At 37.5% G+C, this 12,249-nt stretch overlaps 1 protein-coding gene across 2 annotated transcripts; it reads left to right on the forward strand.

The window, feature by feature from the left end:
- The first annotated feature begins 955 nt into the window (after window positions 1-955).
- Window positions 956-4,925, forward strand: LOC307014650 (heat shock 70 kDa protein 1). 2 transcript variants are annotated; one of them, XM_079642707.1, is made up of 3 exons: window positions 983-1,112; window positions 1,411-1,493; window positions 2,624-4,925. In XM_079642707.1, exon 3 carries the CDS (start codon window positions 2,647-2,649, stop codon window positions 4,564-4,566), a length of 1,920 nt encoding a protein of 639 aa, XP_079498833.1. In that variant the 5' UTR covers window positions 983-1,112; window positions 1,411-1,493; window positions 2,624-2,646; the 3' UTR covers window positions 4,567-4,925. The 2 variants fall into 2 exon arrangements, with proteins under 2 accessions (XP_079498832.1, XP_079498833.1); XM_079642706.1 differs by lacking the exon at window positions 1,411-1,493 and having other exon boundaries at window positions 956-1,112.
- The last annotated feature ends 7,324 nt before the right edge of the window (window positions 4,926-12,249 follow it).

Below are 12,249 nucleotides of genomic sequence, written 5' to 3' on the forward strand. Positions count from 1 at the left end.
TACACCCTACCCTTACCCCGGGTAGGGTGTAGGGGTAGGGTGTAGGGGGCGGTTTGGGAATGGGCCTAAATCTACTCCTGCTCCCCAGCGCCGTATAGACTTCTATCTATACGGCGCTGCTGCTCCCTCCACGAGTCTCAAGAGCTCCGGCTCTGATTGGCTGAGGCTCCCTCATATGAATTCCTTCCTTGTTCACTCATTTGAAAACGTCTTCCTTTGGCGTCATCTGGCGGTAATATGGAGAAAGACACTTTGGAAAATAAACCTTGTTTTAACAGCTTTAATATTTACATCATGAATCAAAACATTTATGTTTAATTAACTCAAACTAAACCGAGGAGCAAAACAACAGATTAATTCAACCATTATACATGAATCATCCTGCTCCCTTTCCTTTTTGTTAAATACCTCACAGACCCTCAAATTCTTCAACTATATTTTTAAATGAACGTCAATACAAAGTTTGTGAATATTTCTGTACAAAATTATGAACAAACAAAGAGATTAAGGCCACTGCATATCTAAAACGTTGCACTTTGGTAGAACAAAAACATGGGAACAACCACATATTTAAAAAAAAAAACGACTTCTTGATGATACACAAAAGCTTTGCTTACCAATTGTATAATAGGATGTGTCTATACCACCCATTTATTTCTTTAATTTCCTACACCTGGAATTTAAACACAATATTATGAAACTAGCGTTAAAATTATGATTTGTAAATTGTGTCTACATATGTGTTAGTCTACACACGTTTCCGTTTTTACTGGGTACATTCGGTTGGTCTGGGTAACTGGGATTATTTTTATTTTGACTGCATGTTTTAATTTGCTATTAAAATGTATAAATGGTTCTAGCGGTTTCTCCATTCATCCAGAAGTAGCTTGTAGAAGCTTCCAAGCATACGTCATCACGCAAGTCACCCACGCGGAGCTCTGTGATTTGTCCAAAGCGGAAAGCTCGAGAAAGGACCAGAAGGTAGTGAGGAAACTATAAATAGGTGACATTTGCGGTTTCCGGCATTGAGACATCCAGAATACCGAGTAAGAAGCCACATTACGTGACATCATCTTTCTATTTGATCGCCTTATCCTCATCTTTCATTCAAAGTAAGTACGCTTCTTCTGTTTTCTTTAACAGTTTAAATGGGAGTTTTTCAAAACGGCTATGCCATAAATAAAAAATTATGTGAAAATGACATAGTTAAATGTCGATGAGTTAAATGTAGCTACGGTAAACGTTGCCATACAGGGACATATTCACCAAACTCCCTTAGAAAAACTGCACATTTTAGACTTAGTTCTGCTATAGTCATTTTCGTTTATAGTTTAATTTATGTTATTATTTTTGCACATTGACTTTAATACATCGTTTTTTGTTTTTTTTACAATGATGTGCAAATTATAGAACTTTCCTACGTTGGATTAAACGGCTGTTTAAGAGATTTCTCCTACTGGATAACAGTTACACCAAACTCCCTCAGAATTACGGTAAATGTTAGGCTTCCATTAATGAAGAGGGCCCCAGTTACATTTTTTATATCATTTTTAAAGCAGTGTTATATTAAATGATGATTTAACAAAAATATAAAGGAAAATATATAGGAATTGAGTTTGCTCCCAGCCTATCGAATGATATGTTTCAGTTTTAAAGGTTGAATAATGCAAAGTATTTGAAAAAACCTGCTATGTTAAATTATTTGTTGATTTAGCCCTATGACCTTCACATTTCCTGTGAATGTGCTGTAATCTTTGACATACCATTATATAGCTTTTTCTATTGAAGAATGAACTACCAAAGTCTATTTAAAGCAGGGGTGTCAAAATCGAGGCCCGGGGGCCAAATCTGGCCTTCGACTTCATTTTATGTGTCCCGCAAGAGCTTGCAAAGAATATAATGCGGTTACATGCCACTTTACAGTATATCTATATATGTTCAATTTAATTTATTTATCCTTAATTTTATTTATCTGTGTGAATCTGTGCTATCCTGTTTTTCAATCTTACCCTGTTGCTGTTAAACTACTGAATTTCCCCACGGCGATTAATAAAGCTCCATCTTATCTCACAGAAGCATGTTGCCCATAATGTCCCACAATGCATCTCATTTTGTGACATGCGCACTGAAGAGACTTAAAATTATTTGCCCTAGACTTCTGCTTTCAGACATAGTTATTAATTCTGAAGTAATTACCCTATCCAATGCAGAGGCTATAATATAATACATTATTTCATATATATTATGTATTTATATAGTTACAACCGGACCTTTGAGTGCAACCATAATGCTAATGTGGCCCACGATGAAATTCAGTTTGACACCCCTGATCTAAAGAATCTTCAAATGTATTTTTAATTTGTGGTCTAATGAATGAACTGCCACTGAAAAACATTCTGCTTTGAAATAGGCAATTAGAGTTAGTCTACCTTTTTTAGTTGTTAGTTATACACCCATGTTTAATCATTCATTTGACCTGTCCATAAAATAAACAACTCTAAGTTGGATATTAAATAGATAATTCAGGCTGGGCAAGATGTAATTCATTATGTAATAATAGTTGTTGTATGTATCTACTTTTCTAATTTACCTTACCATTTATATTTTGTATCTGCATCTTTAGGACAAAAATTAACATCAACAAAGATGTCTGCAGCTAAAGGTGTAGCGATCGGCATTGACCTGGGCACCACCTACTCTTGCGTGGGTGTTTTCCAGCACGGAAAAGTAGAAATCATCGCCAACGACCAGGGCAACAGGACCACCCCCAGCTATGTGGCTTTCACTGACACCGAGAGGCTCATCGGGGACGCAGCAAAGAACCAGGTGGCTTTGAACCCTAGCAACACGGTGTTTGATGCAAAGAGACTGATTGGTAGAAAGATTGATGATCCAGTGGTGGAGGCAGATATGAAGCACTGGCCCTTCGCGGTGGTTGGAGATGGAGGGAAGCCCAAAATAAAAGTGGAATACAAAGGGGAAGACAAAACCTTCTACCCTGAGGAAATTTCCTCCATGGTCCTGGTAAAGATGAAGGAAATTGCTGAGGCGTACCTTGGCCAAACTGTGTCCAATGCAGTCGTCACAGTCCCAGCGTACTTCAACGACTCCCAGCGACAGGCCACCAAAGACGCAGGTGTCATCGCAGGACTGAATGTCCTGAGGATCATCAACGAGCCGACGGCAGCCGCCATCGCTTACGGCCTGGACAAAATCAAGTCGGGAGAACGAAACGTCCTGATCTTTGACCTGGGTGGAGGCACCTTCGACGTGTCCATCCTGACCATTGAAGACGGCATCTTTGAGGTAAAATCTACGGCTGGAGACACTCACTTGGGTGGAGAAGACTTTGACAACCGCATGGTCAACCACTTTATGGAGGAGTTCAAGAGGAAACACAAGAAGGACATCAGCCAGAACAAGAGAGCTTTGAGGCGGCTGCGCACAGCTTGTGAGAGGGCCAAGAGAACGCTGTCCTCCAGCTCCCAGGCCAGCATTGAGATCGATTCTCTGTGCGAGGGCGTCGACTTTTACACCTCCATCACCAGGGCGCGATTTGAGGAGCTGTGCTCCGACCTCTTCAGGGGAACGTTGGAACCTGTGGAGAAAGCCCTGAGGGACGCCAAAATGGACAAGGCACAAATCCATGACATCGTCCTGGTTGGAGGCTCCACTCGAGTCCCCAAAGTCCAGAAACTCCTGCAGGATTTCTTCAACGGCAGGGAGCTGAACAAGAGCATCAACCCAGATGAGGCGGTGGCTTACGGGGCTGCCGTCCAGGCGGCCATTCTCTCAGGAGATACCTCGGGCAACGTTCAGGACCTGCTGCTACTGGACGTGGCACCTCTGTCCCTTGGTATCGAGACAGCTGGAGGAGTCATGACATCTCTGATTAAACGCAACACCACCATCCCCACAAAACAAACCCAGGTCTTCACCACCTACGCTGACAACCAGCCCGGGGTCCTCATACAGGTCTACGAAGGAGAAAGAGCCATGACCAAGGACAACAACCTGCTGGGCAAGTTTGAGCTGACAGGAATCCCACCCGCTCCACGAGGGGTCCCGCAGATCGAGGTCACCTTCGACGTGGACGCCAATGGCATTTTGAACGTGTCTGCGGTGGACAAAAGCACCGGCAAAGAGAACAAGATCACCATCACCAACGATAAGGGCCGACTGAGCAAAGAGGAAATCGAGAGGATGGTGCAGGACGCAGACAAATACAAAGCTGAGGATGACATTCAGAGGGAAAAAATCTCTGCCAAGAACTCCCTGGAGTCCTACGTCTTCAACATGAAGAGCACTGTGCAGGACGACAACCTGAAGGGCAAAATGAGTGAGGAGGACCAGAAGAAGCTGATGGAGAAGTGTGAGGAGACCATCACCTGGCTGGAGGACAACCAGCTGGCTGAGAAAGAGGAGTATGAACACAAGCAGAAAGAGCTGGAGAAAGTGTGCAACCCCATCATCAGCAAGCTGTACCAGGGAGGAATGCCTGCAGGCAGCTGTGGAGAGCAGGCCGGTGCCGGCTCCCAGGGGCCCACCATCGAGGAGGTGGACTAAAAATAATATGGACTCTTATCACTGTTTCAATTACACTGTAACATGTATAGCTTATTTTAATATGTGTTTATCATTAAATTAAGATGGTAATGTTTTGTTTATATATTCCATTTGAATGTACTTTTAATCTCTGACTTGCTTGACTCCCAAGGGCCTAACATCAAGGAGCTGGCCTGAGAGTAGCTCCTTGATGTGGACCCTGTTATCACTGGGACTGTTTCAATTACAACAGTAACGTTATAGCTCATTTCAATATGTTTTTATAATTAATTTAAGATGTTTTGGATTATATGTTCCAGTTCAATGTACTTTTCATCTGTCTTGCTGTCATTGCAATAAAGATGAAACCTAAATATAAATATTTTGTGTTATTTTGGTTTATGGTTTGAATCTTATAAAAAAGTTTAAAAGGAAAAGATATCACAGATGCTGCCTCCTAAAAGTTATTTATTGCAGGACTGTTTTACCTGAACCAAACAAATCCAAGATGGTGAATAGTTTTCTGACCATCTGTAGTCATTACTGCCAGATTTAAATTAAAATGATTCCCATTGGCTTTAACAATGTTGCAGCTAATATAACAGATTATGGGATGTTTTAGTTGCATAAAAATAATAAATAAATATCCCTTGAAAAAACACCTTTTTTTTGTAGACATACTAAATATAAGAGTAAGTATTAAAGTATTACCATTACAATATAGGAAGTACCCAAAATAAAACTACTGGTAACACAACATTGACCATTGTAGGATAATGTAGTATTAGATAATAATAATTGTGTTAATAGTTTTAATGTTGCAGCTGGCAAAGGTACATTTAATATGTATTAAATACAAATAAAACAGTATAAATAAAAGTGTGTTACTTATGTAAATGTACCTAATTACGTTCTCCCACTGCTTAATTGACTACGGACAATGAACAAATTGTTTTTGAAGGGTTTTTTATTTTTTATTTGTCACATAATCTCGTCCCTATGCTGTGAAATGTTCTCAGATTGCATTTCATATTTGTTCATCTAAAGTATTATGTTACTTATTACAGATATTTCCAGGATATTCGTACATGATAAGTGACAATATTTCAAAGTTTACCCAACCCTTGTACTGTATATACATATATTTATTCAAATGTACATTCCCACCTGCATATTTTAGTGATCACATGTTATGGCTAATTTGGATCTAATGAAATACAACCGAATAAATAAGTGCTAAATTTAACATTATTAAATTATTATCCCACGTTAAAAGAGTGTTCTTAGAAAATAAAAAAATCATTCAATATTTTGTGAAGCGGAAATTTCACAGGAAATAGAACAAAACAGTTTCCGGTCACCACTTGAGTCCCGCCCCACTAGTCTGTTCCATCTTGTATTTAGCAAAGAACAAAAAAAAAGCCCGACCTCGGTATGGGGCGCATATATTAAGTCAGATTTTAAGAGTATATTTCTAAAAAAACGTGAGGTGTAACGAGACAGCATGCTTGGAAGTGGGGCACCGCAGAGAAACCACAGCCACACCCCGGAGAACAGCTAATGTTAACGTTAGCTTCCAAGCTATCGAAGCTAAGCTAGCTAATTAGCTACGGCTAGTATCATAGGAGAGGACAAGGCAAGCTCCTATTTGAACCAGCTAAACTAGTGGTGTTATTTAGAGACCGTTAATGAAATTCACCGTCGGGACTTCAGTGAAAATGGAGCAACATTTGTGTTGATTGTCTGCAGAGAGGAAAAGACCCGGGCTATGAAGATAGAGGCTCGCTAGCCCGCTCCTACCAGTTATTTTTCGTTCCGGAGAGGAACCACAATAAGCCGCGGTAAGTGATGCTACATTCAGCTAGCTGTTAGGACGCTTTAATGCTAAGCTAACCAAAGTTAGCTGTTACAGGGGGGTTTCAAACTTGGTGACAGAATCTGAATTTATTGCCAAGCGACTTTGGGTTTTCACGTACAAGAATTTGCCTTGGTCTCTTGGTGCCAAGCAATAACAAAGAGGCAGGAAATGAATTGATCGAAAGCAAGTTAAAGCCCCAGACAGATAAGTATAGAACACTAAAACATTACAACCAAACGGCTTAAATAATATATCTGACTTGGAATGTAAGAGCTGTTCATTTTTTTTAGTTGGGGTTTTCCGCAGAAATGGGAAAACATGTCCAAATACGAGTGTCTTTTATTATATTTTCAGGGGCCTTCAGTTAAAAAAGGACTTAGTTTAAATGTACTATCGTTCATTCTGATGGATCGTGTGCAGTTTTGTATTCAGTTACATTTATTTAACGCTATTTTAGTTTGTACATGACATAATAGACCGTAAAGCAGTGATGGAGAAAGTATTCGGATTCATTAATACAGTTAAAGTACTAATTCCACAGTGTTAAAGTACTCTTAACAGAGCTCTGCATTTGAGATATTCCTTCATTTAAATGATGTAACTATAATCAGGAATATATGGTTAGACTTTTGATAGTATAAAAATATCCGATCTGACTATGTATATATGGTAGCATTAGATTATTATTAGTCATGCATTAATGTGAAAGCAGGATTTTACCGTGGTAGATGGTTAAGGGGGAGCTCATTTTAAGCTATTAACGAATGAATATTTTCAATATAGATTCAATTAATGATACTTCTGTCAATACATTGTTTTATAAAAATAGTGAGAAACAATTATATCAAGCACGATGTGACACCTTCACATGTTGTTTTTTTTAGTCCAATCTTCAGCATCATTACTAATACATTATCATCATTTTCATTATTCAAAGGGAAAGGCAGCAAACTAACCATTTATGTGGTTTGGTAACAAATAAAGTGAGCATAGTTGTATTATTACACATCAAGTTGCATCCATGAGGAGTAAATAATGGATTATAATGTTATGCTCTAACCACAACAAACTTAATTTTAGCCTGGTTAAAATCTGATCAACTGACTCGTTTATGGAAGTGTTACTTCTGACTAATTGCATAGTTTATTGTTCGTTATTTATAACTGGAGGACATTTATTACATTACATGTTAATTGTTAGATGCTTTTTATCCAAAGCGACTTACATACTCAATACTGTGGACAATCCCCACAGGAGCAATTTGGGGTGAAGTGTCTTGCCCAGGGACACAACGACATGCTGACTGCAGTGGGACTCGAACTTGCTATGTCCTGATTCAAAGTCCAGCACGATCAGCGCACTAACCCACTGCGCCACACGCCTCCCTATATGGGCTTATAATGTCCAAAAAAAGTATCTTAATAGCTCCAAAGTTATATTTTGAGTCAGAGGTTGATGTAATGCTTATGTATACTTTAACCAAAGCCACACATCTAATTTCTTCCTAAAAATAACAATGGAGAGATCCAGTTTGATGTAAAGCTGGTATAACCTTGACGTCTGCTTTGGGAGATTGGCATTGGATCATGGAAAAGTATTCCGTTTTCATTCTGCAAGCTCCTGTATGAGTAGCATGCATTTTTCTGTATTATGGTAACCGCTAACATGTATTCTATGTCATTAGTGGCACAGTTTTTGGACATTTCACTGTTAATGCTACAGTATCAACTTTTTCTCAAAAGTATGCAACACGCCCAATACAAATGCTTGATACCTTACTGTCTGTCATCTAAAAAAGTATAAAAAGAACAGAAATTACTTAATGTGTTTTGGGTAGATGTGGATTATTGACTTAATATTATTTGACACCACTTAGTTGGAATGTCACACACACATTCTCCACAATGAGCTTCTGTTATGCAAAAGTGTAAGGGTCTGAGTTCAACCATGTGATGTTGGTCATTCGGCACCACTGACACACCAAATGTCACGTCAGTCGTTATGTTTAGAAAGAACTGTCTGAAGCTCTTTTTCCCTTCTCTATTTTTGATTTTCTTGCAATGGATTCAAGTTGAACTAAAATGAACATGTGAGTTTGTTGTTTCCACATGGGATGTCGAGGAAGCTTGCTTCTCCTTGGAAAATGATAATAATATTCTCCTTTTTTCCAAAGTTCCGTATCATTTTTTCCAAACCCATTATGGTACTAATGTTTTTTTAAATGTTCTACATTTAATGCTTCTTTTTTTTGGGTTTTCAAATAAAACATTAGATAAAAGCAACACCACAAAAACAATCCTGAATCAATCCAATCAGTAGACATGAAAAATAAGAAATTATCCACTACCTTTTATTTTATAATAAAACAGACAAGTCACTACAAACAGCAACAGTGAAGGACACACCATTTTTGAAAAATAAAAAAAACATTATAATAGTATAACACAGAAACGTTAACAAAGGCAGATCAAATATAACAGTCAAAGTACTGTACTTAATCACAAAACTGAAATACTTGAGTATTTTGTTTAATAATGCTTCAACACCAACATTTGAAGGGAAATATCCTAGTTTTTACTTTTCTACTTTTATTTTGGAGCTGCAGTTATTGGACATTAGTTACATATTGTCAAATGAAAGTTTATAAAACAAAATATCTAATATATAAATACAAATGATGCTTTGTTATAAATTATAATTTTATCTGGACAATTGGACAAATAATCAATTATCAAATCAGGGGGAAATTAATTGCCATCTTTAAACCTTTAAGAATGATCACATTTAATTAAAGAAAGAATTGTGGTGATTTTTATAATGTTCTGCATTGGATACTTTTATATAAACATAATACTTTGAGTTAATTTCTGTGATTATCCTTTCTTTTAACAAGGGAACATTTTAATTTCAGGACAACTTGTACCAGAGTATTTTTTACAGATAATTAGTAGTACTATCACTTAACTAAAGGACCTAAATACTTCTTCCAACACTGGTCTTTCTCATTCTTCACATTGCTTGTTTTCCTCCTGAGTTCAGACACAGTAGCTGCGGGCGTCTGCGTCCTCGCCTCGTTTTGAAACACTATCAGGCCACACTGAGTGCCACATAATATATAATTGGAAATCGGTTCACTGCGTTTTGAAGAAACGTTGGTTCGTAGGGGGGTGGGAGGGTGAGGGTCTGCCTCCTCGTCTACTCGGATATACTAGTGCATCCAAACGACAGTGGTGCTTTAAAAAAACAAAACAAGCCTTGCAGTGCTGCATTCAGAAGAGGACCTGAGGGCGCGCTTCATGTGTTCACAGAGGCCTGCTGATGTTGCCGGCTGTCCTCAGGGCTCCAGCTGACACTCAGATGAGCAGCTACATTAACCCCGTTATAACATGAGGTTGCATTTGTCAATTAGCACGGCTCAGTGTTCACGCTGAGAAACATTCAGGGGGCTGATTTAGTCATGAAGCTTGGTGGATTTATTTATTCATAACCATGTTTGATTTGAGTTGGATGATGCTGTCAGTCAGTTTCCTCCTGCTCTCTGATCTTCATGCATGTGAAGAGGTTTTTCTTCTCTTTGCCCTACTTGTGGGCCGTTCATTATGGGTTTATTTGTTAGAGCATCACCATCCCCTATATTTCATATTTATTAGTTAAACATCCGATGATACACCCTCAGCATTTTTTAAGTAACAAGAAAACATTGAACATGTAGGAATTTAAAGACATCTCTTTGGGCATTGGGAAATTGTAATGGCATGGCAACATGAGAAATTGATTACAAAAATAATAATGTGTAATTAGTTATAATGAAAACAATCGTTATATGCAGGACATCCCGTTTCCATTTAGTCAGACCATTTACATGCACATAAAAACACAATAGGGCCTCTTTAAAAATATGCATGAAGTATATTTTAATCTAGTTATACATACATTTCATTTTCATATAAGTATTTTTTCTAAAATAACATGAAGTGCCTTTTTAATTTTTTTTAATCTTAATATACATTAAACACATATTTATTTAGTACATGAATTACTTGTTTGTATAAGTTTAGGCTGTATCAGGCACATTTTTATCTTAATATGCACAAAGTGCATTTCAACCCAAATGAATATTCAGTAGCATTTCAATCTAAATATAGGTAACGTATTAAAAAGTAGTTTTTGGTGTTGCATAAAGGCTCCCTTATGACCGACTTATTCTTCTAATTAAAATCTTTATGAAGGTGTTCACATCATTTATGCTCTCGACGTCAGGTTTCAGCTCAAACTGAACAGTTAATAATTGAAATATATTCATGTGGAAGTGCAGCTGCCATTTTGTCTCCCCCACAACACTCTGCTGTTCATCACTGTTTTTCTCAGTGTTCTTACACACAACTCGCTCTCACCTCCACAGTTGAACATCCAGTTTCATGTCCGAGCCTGTCACCTGGTAAGTGTCCCTGATAGATGAACTGTGGGAGATTAAGACTGCTTTCTATCTCAACAGACCTGCAGAGGAAACAGTCAAAGAATTCCTAAAACATTGCAGGATTGTTGAGACATGCACCACAGATTACAACTTCAGGAAGGCTGTCAAAGGCTCTAGATGTTGGTGCACGTGAGGGGGTTTTGCAAATGGGTTACTTTAACAAGAGTGCATTTTCCAGTCTCTTTAACACATTCATTAGATGTTCTTTTGCCCAACTGAAGTGGAAAACAGGCCAATCACATCACTGATGATCCAAATTTAAACCAAGGGGTTGTCCCTTTAGCAAAAACCCAAATGATTTGAGCCCGCTATTGACTTCAAGTTTGTCATCAATTTGATGAAAAATGTATATTATACATATGCTGTTAAAGATTTGTTTAAATCAGAAATTTCGATAAACAGAAAAAATAAATGAAGCCAATATTTTCGCGAGTTAAAAATCAATAGGATGCTATAATCTAGATATGTAAATTAGGATAAATCTGCAATCTCCAGGACCAGTACATGTTTTTTGCTTAACTGATAACAAAAGATAGATACAAATTAAAGTTACCAATACTAATTAATTTACTTTTAATCAACAGTTCCAAAAAATAAATGTTGGTATGCGTTTTAATTACCAATAAAGAAGACAATGTGCTTTAGTAGGGATTACAATGGGTCTGTCCAATCAACTCAGTCCCATGAAATTGTGCTTTTATAGATGCATTATATATGAACCATTTCACATTTAAACGTTTCAAGGAAATTACATTCTTCCTTCGTCCAAATATCTTTAAAAGTGTGATTTTCAGCTCCAAGGCAATACAAAGCAATATCAGTGGCACTCTCAATTTTATATGCACATATGAATTCTCAATTTGACATAACTATATGAAACTACACAGAATACAAATGTGGTTGCAAAGAAAGGAAAAATAGCAGACATATACCATTTTGAATAAAAAAAAAATATATATATATATTTTATTTCTTCATTCAGGTAAAAAAAATGTATATTTAAGAATTGAACTGAAAACTAACCGTACCATTTAAAGTGCTTATCTGTCTACTGGTTAGAATGACAAAAATGTAGTTTAAGCTGTAAAAATAAGTCCAACCATCTAAATTTGCAATAATGCTATTTATTAAAACATTTTATAATTTATTTTGAACTCATAATTTGCCCTAATTGCAATAATATGAATCAGGTATTTTAATAATATCTATGGGAGTCCAATGCAATTTAATGGCAACATTCAAATGTTTTTCTCTCTCTCTTTCTATCAAATCTTATAGAGGAATGTGTTTCCCCTGCTACAGTCTGCCAGTACTCACCTCTCCTTCTTCTCCTTGTTTCCAGGCCCTGGCCATGCCCTCAGGTGAGGTG

The sequence above is a fragment of the Notothenia rossii genome (genome assembly GCF_949606895.1).
Source record: "Notothenia rossii genome assembly, chromosome: 8".
Lineage (NCBI taxonomy): Eukaryota > Metazoa > Chordata > Actinopteri > Perciformes > Nototheniidae > Notothenia > Notothenia rossii.